This window comes from Neomonachus schauinslandi, chromosome 13 (assembly GCF_002201575.2).
Source record: "Neomonachus schauinslandi chromosome 13, ASM220157v2, whole genome shotgun sequence".
Lineage (NCBI taxonomy): Eukaryota > Metazoa > Chordata > Mammalia > Carnivora > Phocidae > Neomonachus > Neomonachus schauinslandi.
Genome location: NC_058415.1, coordinates 2,829,910 through 2,849,196, shown reverse-complemented (window position 1 = coordinate 2,849,196; position 19,287 = coordinate 2,829,910). Strand labels below are relative to the sequence as shown.

The 19,287-nt window shown below is 62.2% G+C and overlaps 1 protein-coding gene across 1 annotated transcript in view; it reads left to right on the top strand.

The window, feature by feature from the left end:
- SEMA4D (semaphorin 4D) overlaps positions 1-19,287 on the top strand; it is a 95,286-nt gene that overhangs the window by 71,102 nt on the left and 4,897 nt on the right. The window contains exons 4-14 of the mRNA XM_021694376.2: positions 5,070-5,418; positions 6,597-6,742; positions 8,798-8,860; positions 10,301-10,399; positions 12,847-12,940; positions 13,509-13,622; positions 14,213-14,364; positions 15,174-15,349; positions 15,432-15,588; positions 16,066-16,288; positions 16,894-17,009. Of these exons, the coding sequence (XP_021550051.1) occupies positions 5,070-5,418; positions 6,597-6,742; positions 8,798-8,860; positions 10,301-10,399; positions 12,847-12,940; positions 13,509-13,622; positions 14,213-14,364; positions 15,174-15,349; positions 15,432-15,588; positions 16,066-16,288; positions 16,894-17,009 (1,689 nt within the window). The remainder of the gene's footprint in view (positions 1-5,069; positions 5,419-6,596; positions 6,743-8,797; positions 8,861-10,300; positions 10,400-12,846; positions 12,941-13,508; positions 13,623-14,212; positions 14,365-15,173; positions 15,350-15,431; positions 15,589-16,065; positions 16,289-16,893; positions 17,010-19,287) is intronic.

Genomic DNA, 19,287 nt, shown 5'->3' with positions numbered 1-19,287 from the left:
CCATTCAGGAGGGAGAGGCCAGGTCTGGCCGAGGCTATCGGGAAGCCCGTGTGTGCTACTGCACAAGGAGCTCACTCGCCCTCTGGCGCGTCGGCGGGGTGGCCTGGGGTGGCCGGGAGCAAGTGGCCGCCCAGCTCCTGAGTGGCGGTGTCTGGGTGGGTGCGAGGGGAAGGGCCATTGAGAACATTCCCTCTTCTCACGCGGACCGGTTCAAGCAGCGCGTGGGCACCAGCCCGCGTGGGCAGCTCTCTGGAAGGTGTGCACGCTGCCACCCAGCGTTGGCACAAACTCACTTGGTGCATTTGTCAGGGGGCAGGGCAGCCTCTGCTGGAGCGCTGACCCGATCCAGTCTGTCCATTCTAAGGTTCACGCTGGGTATTTTGTTCGTGGAACTTCCTGCCCGTCAGGCCTCCCCATGGCTCTCCCCAGCTCCGGCCTTGGTCTCCTAACTGGACCGTTTGCCTTTCCCCGGTCCTGCCCACTGCAGACGGGGCCAGGGCCACAGGCAAGTCCAAGGCCTGGCACTCAGTGAAAAGGATGAGGCAGGAAGGGATGGAAGGGAGTGGCCCTGAGGCCAGTGTCACTGTGGGGAAGGCCCAGCCACCAGGGCCAACCGAGAATGTTCTGGAGGAGGGGCAGCTTGTGCCCGGGCTGGGGGTGGGACATGGTATTGCTGCGGAAGATGAGGATGGGTTCTTTGCCTCTCCTCCCCATCCCCACAAGGGCAGAGTCCCTGCACCCTCTGGGCCTGTCCCCACGTCAGATAGGGCCTCCTACTCCCAGATGTTCTTCCTTCTTGGAAAGACATGTGTGAAGTAGCTCCCTTGTTTTCCTGGAGCAGATCCTTCAGTAGCTTTCTGAGAAAGGATGTCAGGGAGGTAAGAGGAACCCTTGTGTTTGAACCCTCCCATGTTGACACTTGGGCTCGGTTCAGGATTCTGGGTGAGACGCCATCCTCCTCCAGGATGTTCACAGCACTTTGCTTTCTCCCAGCCGTCAGAGTGGCTCTGGAGAGGTCACTGTATGGCCTGTTTTCTCCCGGGGAGCTGCGGTGTGGTCTTCCTTCATTCATCGTGTTGCGGGGGGCTTTCATGCTGTAAACACGCGTCCTCCCGTTCTAGATATTTCTTATTTCTCCTTCTCTGTGTCCTCCACCCTCCTCTGGAGCTGGACGTGGGCCTCTGGACTCCAGGCTCCAGCTCTCTCGTCTCCTTTCCCGGTTTTTATCTGAGCCCCTTTGTGCAACTTGGATGAAGCCGCCTCAGTTTTATCTTCCCATCCTTCAACTGGACATTCTGTTTCTTTAATCAAAATTTTCATTTCTAAGTCCACTTTCATTTCCTTGGGTGGATTCCTGTGGCATCTCCCGCTTCCAGGCTCTGGTCGCGGCTCTTTGGCCCACAGAGCCCGCCGATGACGAGCCGTGGTGTGCAGGCAGTGGCGGGTGTGGACGTCGTCAGACTGCGCTACGTGGACTTCGGTGCGCTGCGTTAGAAACAAAGATGTCGCTCCTTCCCTGTGCTCTTCCCTCTCACCAACGTGCCCTTGCGGCCGCGTGCCTCCTGGATGTCTGCAGCGGAGGACGGGTCGCGCGCTGCCCGGCGTCTGGCGCCCGTGTGGGTGGGTCCTCGCCTGGCTGCCCAGAAAAGTGACTTCTGTTGGGGACCCGAGCAGGCATTCGGTGTTGCCGTTGGGCCCTTGCAAACCAAACTCGGCTCCAAGGTGATACTTGGCAGGGGGGTGGGGAAGGTAATGAAATGGGCCAGTGGGGCTCGAATCTGCAGCCAGCAGGTGCCCTGGGCTGTGAGCTCACTCACGCATTCCAGAAACCCACAGTTGAGTGGGAGCCCAGAGCGGAGAGGCCTGCAGATCAGTCACAGGGAGGGAACGTCTTCTCAGGTAAACTGGCGAGACTGTGCCGTGGGGTTTACACACCTCATCTCCAGAACAGACGTATTTGGAAGTGTTCTGAATGGCATTGACAGGCAGCCTTGTAGACGGGCCGTGCTCTGTGCGTCCAGATGTGGCCTGGACAGAAAGGTGGAGGGGGCGTGAGATGGGAGAGGCTGCAAGGGAGGTGAACCGCAGCCGTGCATGCTGGTTTAATCCAAGAGAGAGAGACGTTTCATGTGGGCAAATGATGTGCTCTGATTTACATCGAAAACCTTACTCTGGCCACTGCCTCTTGTTTAGTAAATGTACTTACCATAGGGAGGTATCTGTTTGGAATTATATCTGACTGCTGGTAATAAAAACCTGAAAAACAGTAGTTTAAAGAGATTACTGGCTTATGTAGCAGGTCTAGGGGCAAGCAGAAGAAAGCAGGTGTCAGGTCTCCAGTATGTTGGGAGGGCCCCCAGTGGATTTCCGCTTGGCTGTTTGTAGAATGAGACCCTTGTTTTCATGTTCACAAGGTGGCGCCCAGAGCTCCAGCCATCAAATATGAGTTCCAGGCACCAGAGGAAAGACTGAAGGCAAAACTGCAAACACTAGCTGAGTCAGCCTTAAGAGCCTTCCTAGAACTCCCACCTAATAACTCCTGTTGGCAGTTCTCTGGCTGGAGCCGCCACCCGGAAGCTGGGGGCCACAGTTAGCTGGCTACACCGCCATCCTGGGTAAAACTGAGATGCTGTTAGTAAGAGTGGAGGGACGTGGGTGCCGGGACAGGAAGTGGGTGATCTCTGCCACAGGCGGCGAGAACGGAAGCAGGGTGAGGGGTGGGCAGCTGTGGAGGGGTCAGGATGGGGGTGGGCGTTGTGCAGCCTGGAGCAGGGGTGGAGATGGCCCGGGGGGGGGGCGGGGGCACCCGGCACCCCTGAGCTGTCAGCATCGCCCGCGCACACAGCCCGTCCCCGGGGCCTCGGTGTCCTGCAGCTGTGGAGGATTTCTGCAGGAGTGCTTAGTGCTCGCTGGGCGCCGTGGGGCTGCTTCACCAGGGGGCACACGGGGACCCGGCGCAGTTGGAGCCCTCCCCTGGCTGGGCTCCCGGAGCCACCTCGTGCCCCATTCCCGCGCTGTGGGTGGGAGAGCAGGGTCTCCTGCGCGGCCCCACGTGGGGAGCCCTCCCGAGAGCCGACTGCCTGGAGAGTGAGCACTCGGTGAGCTCACTCCGTCCCTCCCTCCGTCCCTCCCGGTCTCGCTTCCCGGTGCATCTGCTTCTGCATTTAGCGTCCAGTCCCGCCCCTGCTGCGGTGCCGAGTGTCTGGGCTGGCCGTCCCCATGGGTCCCCAGCACAGTACTCGGCTTGCAGACCGGGGCCGGTTCTGTAAATAGTCGTGTTGGCGCCCGGCCGTGCTCGTCCCTTCACGCATTTCTGGGGCTGCTTTGCGCCCCCCGGTGGACTTGAGTACCTGGGACAGAGACCGCACAACTCAAACCTGAAAAGAATGCCCATCTGATGGCTGTTCGTGGAGCAAGGTGCTGGCCCCGGGCAGGTGACCAGTCCCTGGAGAGAGGCACTCCCCGGCTTCACGGCCACAGAGTGGCATTGGGATGAGGACAGACGCCGGGTGAACAGACCTGGCCGGCACACCTTCGGCAGGGAGGGGAAGGGCAGAGTGGTGCCCCAACAAGAAAGGGGGGTGAGGAGCTGAGGCCTGGCCGTGCCCACATCTCAGCCCTCCCCCGGACCCCCCCCGAGTCCTTTCTTTACCAAGTGGAGTGGGGCAGATGTGGTGCCCTGGGCACGGACGTAACAGACAAAGGTACGACGAGGAAGACCCCGTTAAGTCCACAGTGATGCCGAGGGCAAGCCATGCCACGTCCTGGGCTTTAGGGCCAGACAGGGATTCCAGGGGCATGAGAGGTGACCTCCTGGGCAGGATGAGGAGGCAGCCCAGGAGGGCTTCCTGGAGGTAGTGGCTTGGCTAGGTGAACAGAAAGTCAAAACTTCCCCTCAAACCCTCTTGGGAGGTTTGGTTTGGGCTGAGGTGCCAGGAAGCAGCAGGGGCTGGTATATGGTCGGTTGTGGGGGCCCTGCGGAGGCTGAGCAGGAGGGAACTCTTGGGGGGTATGGAGCTGGCTGCCCCTTGGACGTCCCTGAGGGGTGGTGGGGGTGGGGGTGGGGGGAAGGCTCCAGAGAGGGGCCCAGGGGCCTGTTGGCCTGAGAGACTTGCAGGTGGGTTGACTTGATGGGATGGAAGGAAGAGAAGGTGGTGAGCAGGGTCCGCTCTGAGGGCGGGAGGCAGGCTGCTCCACCATTTTGCAGAAGAGGAAACCTGGTGGGGGGGCGGGCAGTGGATTTCATGTGGGGCCTCCCTGGGGGCAGCATGTCTGGGAAGGATGAGGGTCCTACGTCTGCTCCCACAGCTGTTTGGTTACAGCCTCATCCTGAGAAGCCAGAAGAAATTCATGTCACAGTCCCACTGGGTCCTGGCGGGGCCCTACCTCAGCGGTCTGCAGCGAGGCTGTCCTGCCCCCCACTGCAGGGCACCCTGCGGATGGCGTGTGGGGCAGAGCGTGGGGGCTGGGAGACCTGCAGACCCCCAGCCCACACCCTCTGTCCTTCCAACGAGCTGCTCCCCAGGGACCCCGAGAGCCCCTGACGGCGCTTTCTGTGGCCCAGCGACTTCTCGGGTGCGGCTGGGGGCGCAGGGCTTTGGGGGTGGCCCTGTCTGCAGCAGGAGGTCAGCTGTCCTGCACGGCAAGGTCGCGTGAGTGTGTGTGCGTGTGCGTGCTCCCACACGTGCGGTGTGAGCGTGCACACATGCACACGGCTCAGCCTGCACGTGGTGCTCTTGGTCTTTCACCCCAGCTGACCGCCCTGCCAAGTGTTATGGGAGCTGGGAAGCCAGGGTCTGTGGGGGATCTGGGTCCCTGGTTTGCACCTTTGCAAAGGTCCACTGCGGGCCACGAGTGTCCGGCAAGGGGGGAGGTGGGCGGTCGTCCCAGGCTGGGTTCCCATGTCTGCCCTGGAACTCCGCTCTTAGTGACTGGGTCGCAGTGTCAGCATGGGGCTGCGCCCCCACCACCCCCCGCCCCTGCACAGACAGAGCCCGGGGCACAGCGCGGAATAGAAAGCGGGTGTTACTACACGCATCCTGACCTGTAACCTTTGTTCTCACTTCCAGAATTTCTTTGCGAAGCCAAAAGGAAGCACACAGTTTAAGAACCCGGTGGCCTTCCACGTTGGCGGTGGTGACCTCGCCCGGCGCCTGGGAAATGCGGGTCCTCGGGGTTCGCACCGCCCACCAGCTCCGGGCTGTGCCGCCGGTCACAGCCCCCAGGCTCTGAGCAGCGTCCGCCGGGACACCCACCGCGGCCCCCAGGCCCACGAGCGTTTGCTGCCCGAGCCCCCTGTGCGGCGTCCACGCGTGAGGATGCGCGCCCCTGTCGGGGGGCTGCTTGCTGCCCTCGCCATGCTGTTTGGGATGGCAGTGGCGTTTGCACCCAAACCCAGGATCACCTGGGAGCACAGAGGTACGGGGCAGCCCTGCTGTCGCGGTCGACGCATGGGCTCCACTGTGTGCGCGGGGTCTGCTCTCCGGCCCCCTGCGGGCGGGCAGGTGCCTGGGTGACATGAACACTTGCCCGGCGTGTTCAGGGCTGCCAGTTAGGTTTCTAAAGCCGGGGCCCCCGGAGAGCCTGAGGATGTGTGGTGCGCTCCCCGGGCACGAACCTCTCTAAATGCCCTGTTTGAGGACATTTACTGACAGGCGGCCAGGCTTCCCGCCAAGGGCTCTCATTTGCCATCCGTAGTTTCTGTCCGTTTCCCCTGCTGGGAGCTGTGTCCTGAGACCCCTGGGCTCCCCGGCGAGTGGAGCGAGGGCTGCGCGCAGGGCTGAGCCGTCTTGTGCAGCGTCCCCGGCCGTGTGCATGCCGGGACAGCCTTCCTCCGCGCGTCTGTCTCCAGCTTGGGAAAATCCAGACAGCAGAATGTGTGGACACCTAGTCCTTACGTGAAACCAGTGGTCCATGAAATCCAAGTTCAGACCGCTCGTGCTGATGCTGGGACGGTCAGGCCTTGAGAAACTGTGCCAAACCGTTCATGTCACTGCCGATTGTCCCGATTCTCGTCGTCCTGCTTGTCTATACGATTTCCTCATAAGAGAGGAAACATCACTGTTTCTCTCGTTTATAAGCTCGTGGTGCTTCTCCCTGAAAAATGCTTCAGTTAAGGGATATATCTACTGAACGAGATTTTTTTAAAGCTTTTGAGCTACATCATGTTTTTTCCTGAATAAGAAAAGCTTAGTTATATTCTTCACGTACTTAATCTGTGTTAAGATTGAACACAAGTACACGAGATCGTGGGAAACACAGTGGTCAGCAGCCTGGGGTTGCCTGGGAGGTCACATGCTTGGAGGCCACGCTCGCTCCTGGGAGGGCACGCTCCTCAGAGGCCACGTTGAGTGCAGGGTTTGGAACTCCGCTGGAGGAACAAGAAAGGGCCCCGGGCCCCAGCACTGGCCGAGCACAGTGGCTCGGGAGCCTTGCAGGGTCGCATGCTTGTAGTGACTGTCTGAGTGGGTCTGCGTGCTGGCCTCGGGCAGGGGATCCACGCCCAGCCCTGGCGACATGACGGTGTGTTACAGCAAGACGGGGTGCTCGGTGTGTCCGGGCTGGGAAATGCCTGATGTTCTCTCTTGCCTCCGCAGAGGTGCACCTGGAGAATTTTCACGAGCCGGGCATCTTCAACTACTCAGTGTTGCTGCTCAGCGAAGACAAGACCACCCTGTACGTGGGTGCCCGGGAAGCCGTGTTTGCCCTGAGTGCGCACAACATCTCCGTGAAGCAGCACGAGGTAAGGCGTGGGCTCCCTCTCGACTGCCGTGTGGGCCGCAGACCTTCCCGGCGCTCTCTCCTCCAGTCTGCACTGGTCACCACTCCTCCTGGGGCATCGGGCGCTTTCCTGGCCGCGCAGCCTGCTCACGCCGTGGCCGGCCCCACCGCCATCCTGCATGCCGGGCCAGCAGCCTCCCGCCCACCAGCAAGCAAGGGGCCCGTCACCCCGAAGCCGCCTCCCCACCCTGCTTCCGAGGAGCTCCGTCCTTCCACGCTGGCCACTCACCCAGGGGCCTCTGTCCTTTCCTCTTGAATTTTTTATTTTTCCGTTATGGAGAATCTCGAGCACACACAAGTCGAGGGAGTGGTGCCGAGGAGGCCTGTGCCCCCGTCGGCTCCTGCAGCCCGGGGTCACCCTCTTCCGCCCATGTCCTGGTGCTCCGTTGTCTCTGGGGGCTTCGAAGCAAGTCCCAAACACGCTCTTCATCCATGAGGGGTTCCCTGGGTGTCCCCTTCCTCAAGGAAAGGACTCCTTTGTGTCAGAATAACCAAAATACCACAATCACATCCAAAAAATGTCATCAAATAGTTGGTGTTCCGATTCCACGGACTATCATAAATGACGTGAATCCGGTTGAAATCAGGCCATCCATGGAGCCGCCCACTCTGCCCGGCAAGTGTCCGTCTCCCGCCGCCGCCCTGGCCCCTCGCTGGGAATGCTGCCGCTCCCGCGTCCTCGGTGACAGACAGGCCCCTCCGCCGAGGCAGGTCCCATAGTGCAGCCACAGCTGCGTCCAGGACTCCTCAGCTCGGCCTCTCCTCCACGTGGGAGCAGGAAGCCGCCAGCAAGCGGGTTCATGTCCCCCAAGGCCAGTTCCTTTGGAAGTCGGGGGGTCAGCGCCTGGAATCTTGGCCTTCGTTTGCCTGTTTTTAATGAGCTCCTTCTCCCAGAGGGAGGTAGTGGTGTTCCGATTATTCGGATTTCAGAATGACCTCGGAGTCGCGAATCGGAGTGTCGGAAGCTCCGTCGCCGCCCGAGCCGTGCCTGGTGCTCAGCCAGTCCCCGGCCGGTGGCGGCCTCTCGACCCCTGGGTCCTCAGACATGAGCCCAGGGGTTGGGGTTGGCTTTTTGCTCTCTGCTGCTGCGTGCCACGTCCCCTCGGGGCCCAGTGAGCATGGCCAGGGGCCCGTCTGCATTCATGCTCCCGTGGCCTTACGTGTTTTGTGTAGACGGAGATGAAATCGCTGGCGTTTTGCTTTCTGAGGGAAGCTGCCTTCGGCCGCGGGATGTGGTTCTGCTTTTGTGTGTTCTGAGGACTTCGGTCTCTGAAAACGCACCGCTGGTGATGCGTGTGCCGGTCAGGCCTTGCAAGGAGCGACCGCGTGCACAGGGCATCACCTGCTGCCGTGGAGAAGCTCCGGGCGCTTCCCGAGCTCTGGGCTCCGGCGGCTGGCTCCGGTTGTCAGGGCGCCCATCGTGGGTCATCACACGCGGAGACCGGGCATCCTGGGGAAGGCGAGGCAGCAGTCAGGGGGCTGTTTGCAGTGTGGCCTGTGGCTTCCGGTCCTCTGGAAGGCAGGGCTGAGGCCCCCGCGGGCTGCCCCATTCTGATCGCACGTCACGGGGCGTGAAGGCAGCAGAAGCACCGGTCGTGGAGGACGCGTGGGGGGGAGCAGAAAACTGAAAGGAGCCTGGTCCTGCTGTCCACGGACGGTCGCAGGAACCCACGTGGCCGTTTGAGGGTACCTGTGGTCTAGCGGGTTGATAATCGAAAACCTTGCTGCTAGCACTCTAGCGTTGGCTGCTAGTTTTGCAGCCAACCACGGGAATCCGGGAGGCCAGGCGCCACTGGCTTCGGGGGGGGTCTTGGGCGGAATGTTCTAGAAGCCCCAGTTGCTCGGGACCTCGACGTCCTCTGGCTGAGCCTGGCTTTGCAGTCCCACTTCGACTGTCGGGGGGGAGTATCCGTGCCCCATGGGGCACCGTGTGCTTTGTAAACCGTGCATTTTAACGCCGGCATCCCCTTTTGAATGGGGAACATGCACTGAAACGGACTCTCATTTCTCCTAACAGGCATACTGGAGGGTCTCAGAAGATAAAAAAGCAAAATGTGCCGAAAAAGGGAAGTCAAGACAGGTAATTTCTGGTCTCAGAACCCTCTGGTGACGTGGTCACAACCGTCCTGGGGTTGTCCTCTGTGCCCAAATGCTGAGGCGGGGTCTCAACGCAGGAGCCCGCGGCGGTGGGGGGGCTCTTGAAAAACACTCTGGTAAAGGTTAACTTAGTTGAATTTATTCAGATGGGCTCAAACTTGATAGAGAAAATCATTTATGGGGCCTGTTAGCTAAAGGTGTGAAATGCAGGGTTCAGGCCTCCCCAGCACCCCAACAGCCTGGAGGGGTTGCTGTAGGATTTCTGAATTTGGGGCAGCGATCATCCCTGGAGAATCTGCTCCTTCTCCAGGGGATACTGGGCACCTCGGCATGCTCGCCATGCGGGCAGTGCTGGCCTGAGGTTCCGCCTCCCCCCCCAGGGCTCAGGTTACCCCACCACTGGCTGGGCCCCCTGCCCCAATCGGGTGCCCGGCCCGTGTCTGAGTCTGCCAGTGTAAGAGCCCCATCTTCCTTGGTATTAGGGCAGGACAGCTGAGTTAAGGTAGATTTTAGCTGTTGGTTAATTTCAAAATCATTAAAAATGAAAAAAATGTTTTTGCTGAACTTTTTTTTTTAGCAAAATGTTAAACATTTTTGCTGAAATCACTAGATCCGAAGTTGCTTTAGGAAATGGGAAAATGCAGGCTTTGTGTGGTAATCACTGGTGTTGCAGGGAGTTGTCTGAGAGCTAAATTAGGCCGAGTGCTCGCGCAGCCCCACGTGGACAAGGGTCCCTCCCGGCTCACATGGGGAGGATGAGTTACTGCCAACCAGTTAAAAACAATCCTGGCGGGGAGAAAAACAGAAAAACCTTCCCTGAACAGAGATAATTTCAGACAACAGCACGTATAATCCCAGTACGCTCATTTCAGCCTAAAATAGCGTGTTCTTTGGTGGCGTCTGGTTTTCTCGCGTGCGCACAGCCTCAGGCCCCCCTCGCCCAGCCTGTCCCCGGAGAAGCGCTGTTTCCAGCCCCACGCACTGGGGCGGGTGGGGTGGCGTCCCCGGGGACGAGGACGGCAGGCGGGATGCCGCGCACCGGCCGCCTCAAGGCACGTGCCGAGTGTCGAGGGAGAGTAAATGCGTCCCTTCAGTGGCGGGCGTCCAGGAAGGTCTGAGGTCAGCACGGCTTTGCTGAGGGTGAATTAGTGACCGGGGGTGGGGGGTGAGGTCCTGGCCCCTGACAGCCAGCCTGTGGACGCTGCAGACGGAGGTTTGTCCTGGGCGGGGGGAGGCTGGCTCCGGGACCTGCCCACCGCCCGGGCAGGGCCACGCGAGCACGTGACGCGGGGGCTCGCCGAGGTGCTGGTGGGGTGGCAGGGAGGCACGGTGGGGGCTGCCGGCCCCGCGCCCTGAAGTTCGGGTAGCGGAGGGCGTCCAGCGGGAGCCGGCCGGCGGCTGATGGCGCGTCTCTCCCTTGCAGACTGAATGTCTCAACTACATCCGCGTGCTGCAGCCGCTCAGCGCCCACGCCCTCTACGTGTGCGGCACCAACGCGTTCCAGCCATCCTGTGACCACCTGGTAAGGCCAGCACCCCCTCCGGGGCAGCATCGGGGCTCTCCGCTCCGCAGGGCAGTAGGGTTTTCTAATGGCCGGCGGCGGGGGCGCCTCGGGGTGCTGCGGGCCACTCGCCGGGCTCCCGGAAGCCCGGTGAGGCTGGGGGCACGACAGGGCAGGACTCGGGGCCAGTGGCCCACGGCGTGGAGCCGGCAGTGGGGGGACCTTCTGGGACGTGGGCTGTTGACACACGCAGCAGCAGCATGCCGTGGTCTGGCCTCCCACGTCCTTCTTGCCACGTTTTGTGTTTGTGGGAGGCCTGCTGTGACTCGCGTCCTGGTCTGATGGACGAGTCAGGGCTCTGCTCCTGCTGATGCATTGTGGGCTCACCTGTGCTGTGGGCTGAGTGTTGGTGTCCCCCAAATCCACGTGGGGAAGCCCTAGGCCCCCCATGCGTTGGTCTTCGGAGATGGGGCCTGTGAGCTCTCTCCAAACGAGAGAACGGGGGGCTGCCTGCCGGCCAGGGAACAGGCCCTCACCACGCTCCGACCAGCCGGTACCCGAGCTCCAGAGCTGGAAGGAGTGGGCGCGAGGGCTGGAGGCCACCTGTCTGCACTGCTTTACGGCAGCCCGGCCTCGTGGGGACGCCGCGGCCGCTGCTGGGCTCGGGGTCCTCACCACGTGGCCTGGTGCTGGAACGCACGCCCTAGAGGGGCAGCGGCCAGTGTGCAAGCAGCTCCCTTCCAACCCGCATCGGTCCTCCTGGCCTCGGCCTGCCTTGTGCTGCATGAGGGTCTTTGCAGAGGGGCCCCCACCCTGTCCTCCCGGCCCCTTGCCGACAGGGAGCTGCAAGGACGGAGCACGGTGGACGGCAGTGTCTTGCTGGGAGAAGCTCCTTTTGCTCAGGCACCTGTGGAACCATGTAGAACGGCCACAGAGAGAGGAGACAAGTGTGCACCTGTGGATTGACAAGCCCATCTTCCAGTGACCGCCTCTGACTTAGTACCGGCCGGGGGAGGGGGATGTGGAAGAGCTTCCTGGGCTGAAACCCCAAAGCAATGGAAATTTAAAGAAGATTCTCCAACCTTGAGTCAGACGTCAGTGACAGCGCTAAGTAGGGGGCCGATGAAGGACTTGCCTGGGGAAACCGTGTTCATGCACAGATCCCTGGGGCGGGCGCACACGCAGCCTGGTCGACCCGGCGGTCTGGGCCCTTGGAGAGGCTTGGCCTCTTTCTGTGTCGGGGAAAAGTGTGCCAGGTCGTATTAGAAACGTCTGCACATCTGGGGATCTGCTGGCTCTAGTCAATCGGCTTTGAGCTCTGGGGCGTAGACTCCGATCCCGTGGGCCTGTCAGTTGTTAGGTAAGGGATTCGGGCGTCCCATTTAAATCTGGACCTGTAATTTTTTCCAGTATTTCTAATAAAAACGTTGGAGCTGACAGAAAGGCCGATGGCAGGGTTGGGAGCAGGCGTGCTGCCCTGTGACCCGCGGCCCCTGAGGGCTAGGAAGAGCGGCGCTCTCCTGCACGGCCGAGCCAGGCCTGTCGTTCCTGAGAAGATGCGCAGTCGTCCCCATCGACCGCTCTTCTCAGGGCCGACCCCTCGTTCACACGTCCCCCAACCTCCCTAGACCCGTGATCCACTCGCACCCTGGCTTGTAATCCCTGGCCTGACGGGGAGTCTGCCCTCTGAAGGCGGGCCCACGGCCTCTCCGGGCCCGCGAGCACCCCACGTCCGCTCTGCTCCCCTCCCTCCCGGCCGCGCACCCACTCCCCGCGGCCCGCGTGGTGTTCAGCTTCTGCAGGTGGGGAGGGCTGGAGGTGGCGCTGTCATCAGCTGCATCCCGGCTGCTCATCCTTCCCTAGTGTGCGTCCCGCGGACGGGTCTCTTCTCTGACGTCCCCTCTCAGCTGTCCTTGCGTGGGCCCTTCCCCGTGTCACCTGTCATCGAACTCGGCTTCAGCGTCCATGCACAAAGCTTTCCCGCCCTTTATGCATCGGGGTTTTGGGTTCCCTGGTCTGGCCAGGAGGGACGCCCAAGCCTGAGGTCAGCCCTGCTGTGTGAGTGCAGAATGGGGTGGAATGAGGGGGAGATTCTGCTTTTCTCCAGGCACCTGTTTCTTGGGTGGTCTGGGCCCCACCGCCTCAAATGCCTCCATTTTGGTATGAAATCCCGCACACAGCGTTTGCTTGCTGGCGGAGCGCCTCCCGCCCCAGGTCTGCCCCAGCTGCCCTGTGACCCCGGAGCTGCGGGCGTCTTACAGCCAAGTCAGCTGGATCTGAGGCTCCTAGCTCTTGCGCGGCTCTCGAGGTGCCGCGTCCAGCCCTGGGACTCGCGTGGCTGTGTGCACCTGCTCCCATCCCCGCCCCCCCCCCCAGACAGCGCATCTGGGAAATGGTTTAGCACCCAGACGCTGCAAGCATAGAAATTCAGACATTTCCTGATATTCTTTCTTCTCGTTCAATTGCAGAATTTAACATCCTTTAAATTTCTGGGGAGAAGTGAGGATGGCAAGGGCAGGTGCCCCTTTGACCCAGCGCAGAGCTACACGTCCGTCATGGTTGGTGAGTCCTGCCCCCAGGTTAGCGCGCAGCCGGGCTCGGGTCCCTCCCCCGCACGGGGACTCCCTCCGTCTTCTTCCGTGTTCCCTGTCCTCTCAGAAGGCACGCGGGCCTCTCCATAGACCCCCGTATGACTGTTTGAACTCATTGTGCAAAAGGGTGACCGGCCACCGTCCGGGGCCACAAGTCAGATTTGTGGGAAGGGGTTATTTTAGATTTGTCGTTCGTGCAAATCACGTGCCTCTCGTTCATGCTGTCCACACTCCTGGAGGGAGGTCCGTGCGGAGCCGCAGCCTCAGGCCGGGAGCCCCGCGCACCCACCATAAAGTGTGTCACCTCCCGGGTGGGGGGTCACCTGGTGTTAGCACCCCAGCCCTCAAAAAGCACCTTTCACGTGGAGTGCACGATTGTCCTGGTCTTGGAAATGCAGCAGAAGGCCCGGGAAGCGGCCACGCGTGCCCAGGAGCAGGGCCGTGGTCTGTCCCCCTCCTGGGGCGGGGGGGGCTCGTGCCCAGCTGTGACGGGAACGCTGCGGCTGACCCCCTTTCCTCTGTCCTCTGGGGTGCTCAAGATGGGGAGCTGTATTCCGGGACATCCTACAACTTTCTGGGAAGCGAGCCCATCATCTCCCGAAACTCGTCCCACAGCCCTCTGAGGACGGAGTATGCGATACCGTGGCTCAACGGTAAGAGGCAGGTGCCCCTGCTGCCGTGTTCCTGTGCGGCTCTGAGCCTCCCCGAGGGCCCTCGCATCCCCCCAGCTCGGGGCGGCCCCCACACGGGGAGCTTCTGGAGCGGCCAGGACTCGCAGCCAGCGCCCCAGGCTGGGTCCTTCCCCGCGGAGCCCGTGGTACATCGGGGCCGCCTTGCCCTCCCTGAAGCCAGATGTGGTCCCTGCCCTTCGCGATGTGAGGGCCTGGTGGTGACTCGGGCTGGCCGGGCCACTCCCCTCGGGACAGCATGTACACAGCGGGGCCCTGCAACTGCTCACACAGGGCTCTCGTGGGCTTGGAAGTCGCGGGGGCTCTGGGGGACCCTGGCTGCTCCTCGCTGTGGGGTGGGCTGGGGCACCTGGATCTGCGGGCTGGGGGCTTGTGTGAGCACACACGGCGTCTTCGGTGGGTCCCCGGGGACAGGGAGCTGGCTGCCCGTTCTCACAGGCATGGTCTCAGGCACCGTCCGCACCCCGGGCCTGGGGGGGACACGGCGCACGTCCCCTTCTGCGTCGTGTGCCCCGGGGGTGCGCAGAGGGACGACGCACGTCTGTCGCTTGCAGAGCCAAGCTTCGTCTTTGCTGACGTGATGCGAGAGCGCCCAGACGGCGTGGACGGCGGGGATGACCGCGTCTACTTCTTCTTCACCGAGGTGTCTGTGGAGTACGAGTTTGTCTTCAAGCTGATGGTCCCACGGGTAGCACGGGTTTGCAAGGTGAGCCAGCCCCCGACTCCTGGTGGCTCTGGCCCGGGGCGCTTGCGTGTCTGGAGGATGCGCTGCATGGCCCAGGCTCCAAGCTTCCTCCAAAATGTCACTTTACCCACTGCTTCATCCTTCCGTGCCGCGGATAGGTGTGGACGGCCGCCAGACACTGGGCCTGACCGGGGGCAGCCTGGGTGGGGGGGTCCCCCTGCAGACCCCGGGAGCGTCGGCGCCCCGTGTGGGACCAGCTGTCCGGCCTCAGCAGGCCTGCCTCTGAGACATTGTCCCCAGACCACCTCCCAGGCTATAGAAAGTTTCTGTTCACTGTGTGAGCTCGATTCTGTTGGAATTGGGGTTTCGGCGTTCCTACATAAAGGTGGGGGGGTGTTTTTCGTGTCCAAAATAAGTAAGGACGCTTGGATTCCAATATCTCCCACATCCGGATTTCTGTTTCGGGGCTGTCTCCCGAGCGCGTCACATCCGACGTCCCTTGGGGCCAGCTCACGAAAATGTGTTTGTGGAGGACCTGGCAAAGCCCTTAGAAATGACCGCGTCCTCTGCAAAGAGGACTGAGGCAGATGGAAGCCCTGAGTCCGTGGCTCGCTCACCGGGGTCAGTGGCATGAGGCTGGCGGGCGTCCGCAGCTGTTAGGCCGGGTGCGAGGCCGGGTGCGTGTGGCCCACCTGTGGCCCCAGCTGCTGCAAGGTGACTTCCAGGAGAGGCCTCTCTGGGTTTTGTGTTCTGATCAGAGACCCCGCCTGGCGTGGATCGCTCCCGGGTCCTGCCCCCCCCCACCACCACGCTCTTCCTTCGGGTTTCAGGGGGACCAGGGCGGCCTGCGGACCTTGCAGAAGAAGTGGACGTCCTTCCTGAAGGCCAGGCTGATCTGCTCGCGGCCGGATAGCAACCTCGTTTTCAACGTGCTGCAGGATGTCTTCGTGCTCAGGGCCCAGGGCCTGAAGGAGCCCGTGATCTACGGGGTCTTCACCCCACAGCTGTGAGTGTGCGGGCCAGGGGGCCGGGGGGCGGTGTTGGCATGCCCACCCGCCGGCGCGGTCACGCTGTCCCCTCCTCCCCAGGAACAATGTGGGGCTGTCCGCCGTGTGCGCCTACAACCTGTCCACCGCAGAGGCGGTCTTCTCCCAGGGGAAGTACATGCAGAGCACCACGGTGGAGCAGTCCCACACCAAGTGGGTTCGCTACAACGGGGCTGTGCCCACACCGCGGCCCGGGGCGGTGAGTGGGGCCGGGGGTGGGGGTCGGGGAGTGGGGCCAGGCACATGGCCGGCACTCAGGCTCGCTCACCCCCAGGACTGGGTCTCGTCCCTGGGGTGCCCGTCGGCCGACAGCGGTCAGATCCCTCCACGCCTGTTCCGAACTGAAGCGCGTTCGCTCACGCACATCAGGAGCTAGGGACAGACGAAGGAATCCCTCTCACACTTGACCTTTGTGCTATTTGGAATTGGGCTGTTTTTAGTGATTTTAGCAGCATTCTCGTGCAAGAACTACCAGGCGATAAGTACTTTGTTTTCAGTTTCAGAAGCTTGATACATAACGACTTCATCGTGTCTCATGGAATTTTACCTCGTGGCCTTTCCGATGAACCCGCCGTGCAGTGGGCTTTGCGCCTCACGGGGGCCGCGTGGGAAGCGCGTGCAGCGGCCGGTGTGGTTGGCCGGTGCGCGCGCTGACAGGGTGCTCTGCTCTCCGCAGTGCATCAACCGCGAGGCGCGGGCCGCCAACTTCTCCAGCTCCCTCAGTCTGCCAGACAAGACCCTGCAGTTCGTCAAAGACCACCCTCTGATGGACAGCTCTGTGACCCCGATAGACAACAGGCCCAGGCTCATCCGAAGCGATGTGAACTACACGCAGATCGTGGTGGACAGGACACAGGCCCTGGACGGGACCCTCTACGACGTCATGTTTGTCGGCACAGGTGGGTCCCGGCCCCGGGCCAGTCGGGCTCATCCTTGCTGCTTTACGGAAGAGCCCCTGGTACTGGCCTCCAAGGTCTGCGGCCACGCGGGTCCTGGCCCCCGTCTGGGGGTCCAGGCACGGTGGCTGAGGCTTGCACAGAGGGAGTCCGGGTGGTGCCCGTGCAGCCGGCCGAGGGCCTGTCCCGACCTGCCATGGGAGCCCGTCCTGGGAGAGGGCGCCGTGGCCAGCCCTGGGGGCTTTCCAGCGAGCTCTGAGCCAGGTGGGGGGCCGGCCCTCACCTGCCCACGGCCCCTCAAAGGACAGCACCCCCGAGGGCCAGTGGGGCCTGGGAGCCAGCTCTCCTACAACCTGCTCGTACCATCTCTTTGCACCGACCTCCAATGCAGTCAGCAATGGTGTGTTAAGCCGTTTTTCGGAAAACAGTGGTGCTGACCCAGGCCACGAGAGGCCGCAGTGCATTTGCTAGTGGCTTTTCCTTTCCCACCTCCAAAGTGCAGACTGCATCAGTTTCTACGTGTCCTGTCGAGGGAGGGAGCTGAGAGGAAGAACAGGGACTGTCCTGCGCTCCGGGCGCGTCCCTGACCTCTAGCTTTGTCCTTGCAGACCGGGGCACCCTGCATAAAGCGGTCAGCCTGGAGAATGAGGCCCACATCATCGAGGAGACGCAGCTCTTCCAGGACTCTGAGCCAGTGCAGACACTGCTGCTGAATTCCGAGCAGGTAGAGCGGCCAGGCGGGTGGGCGGGCGGCCTCACATGGCCGTATCACCGGCCGGGCCAGCGCTCACCTGGCTGGTCCAGAGGAGCCAACCTCCAGGCTCTTACAGAAGGTCATGGGAGCCCTGGGCTCTGGGATGGAGGGAAGGCAAGCTGGGGAGATGGAAAGGTGCCGCAGGCCGTCCCCTGCCATCTGTCCCTGCAGCCTGGGGCACGTGCCTCCCCGTTTACAGCTGGGGTGGAGCAGGAGGGGCAGAGCAGGCCCGGGTCAGGACCGTGAGCACATGAGGCCGACAAGCCGGTCCTGCCTTAGTTTCCTCATCTGTACCTGGGGGACATCGGACTCTGGGGGTGGCACAGCCCTGCCCTGTGGCTCAAGGCCTCGCTTCTCCATGTGGGTGTCCTCATGCTGTGAGCCTGAGCCCAAGGGCTCTGTTCCCGTTCCCCAAGCTGCAAGCCTGGCCTCTGCCTGGCCACTGCCTGGACCCGGGCGTAAGGCCTTGTTTGGGGCACCAGGCTCCGCTGTCCCTGCTTTGTAGGGTGTTGCTCGCATGCCGACACTTCCTTGTCTGACCCAGGACGCTCCTGAGCCTTCTGTCCAGGTGTGGACAGAGCTTCACACCTGAAGGAGGTGGCCCCACAGCCCCTCCGAGCATCCCTGCAGCCTGGTTCCTGGTGGGGGCAGTGGGCACAGCAAGGGGCCCGGCAGCCAGGCGGGAGACGAGAGCAAGCCGCGGACTTAGCACGGGCGTGTTTGCAGACATCACACGCGGGTCCCCTTCGTCGTGAGCTTACCTTCTTAGATCTGGTGTCCAGACTCCCGCCGAGGGGTCACGTCCCCTCCCGGCTCCTGGCTCGTGGGCTTTCTGAAGGGGAAGACGACCGTATAGCCTAGGCGAGCTTCAAGCCGCCAGAGACTCGGCATCGGTGCCTCCCCGCCCCCGCTCATCTGGCTTTGCTGCTGGAACAGGAAGGCAGAAGCCCTCCCGCCCGCAGCCGCGTTGCTCAGTTGCTCAGCCAGGCTGCGGCCCGTACCCTGCGGCCTCCCGGTTGTGGAATGCGCGTCAGCCCAAAGGCTGGGCCCCCAGTGTAGACGCGAAGAGACCACAGCTCCCGTCCGCAGTGTCGTTCGGAGACTCAGGCTTCTGGGCGCGTGGGTGTCCGTCCCGTAGGGGGATGAGGGTTGGGGAGGAAGGAGGAGGTTGTGGGTCAGCCACCTGCCCGTGGCCAGGACTTGGTCACATGCCCACGCCCGGGGGCAGGCCACGCAGGGAGCCTGGCAGCCGTGGGAGCCATCTGTCTGTCCTCACAGGGGCCCCCACGCCTTCTCCCCGGGCGGGTGGGCTCGGGGGGTTGGAATGGCGGATGTGCAGCCACGACGTTAGGAAGTGGACGTTCGGGGTGGGAGAGACGCCCCCGCTCTGTCCCCGCTCGCCAGCTCTCGCGGGCAGCCACGCGGGCCTTGGCTGTGGGAGCAGAGTGGCTGGCGCACAGCCCGGGAAGGTCTGCGCTCCCCCGAGGATTTGGTGGTGGTTTTGTGTTTGTTAACGTGAATGCGTGTTGAGAACACTTACCGCTTCAAGCATCTATGAGGGCGCTACGTTGACGGGGTTGTGTGACCCTCCCGCCATCCATCTCCAGAACCTTCTCACCTTCCCCAACAGGAACCCTGTCCCCACTGAGCACTAACCCAGCCCCCAGCGCCCACCATCCACGTTCTGCCTCTGGGATTTGAGGGCCCAGGACCTCATGTGAGTGGGATCAGTGTTTGTTGTCTTGACTTATCTCACCAAGCGCAGGGCCTTGAGGGTAACCCGTGTAGCATGTGACAGGATATCCTTCCTCTTCTGGGAGGAATGCTCCACAGTTCGCACACCCACCTTCTGTTTCCCCGCCATCTGTGGGCGGGCACGTGGGCTGCCTGCACCCCAGGCTGCCGTGAACGTGGTGTATGGACATCTGAGTCCTGCTTTCCGTTCGTGTGGAAATACGCAGCAGACATGCTCCATCTGGTCCCCCCTGAGCCCAGGCTGCGGGCTGCATCTGCGTGTTGGTGGGCACATCATTTGCACAAACCCTTCAGCACCAGATCCTGCACAGGTCAGACGTGGCCGTGCACGCAGAGACCTAGCCGGGACAGTGTGAGCCCGGGGCTCCCAGGGGCGTGGGGACCTGCGAGGGGCCAGGCGGGAGAGGGCCAGGGCGCACGCGCACTCCCCAAACCTCACACCCGGTCAGGTGTTTTTTTTTGTCTTTTCAAACACCTCTCATTTTAAAATAGT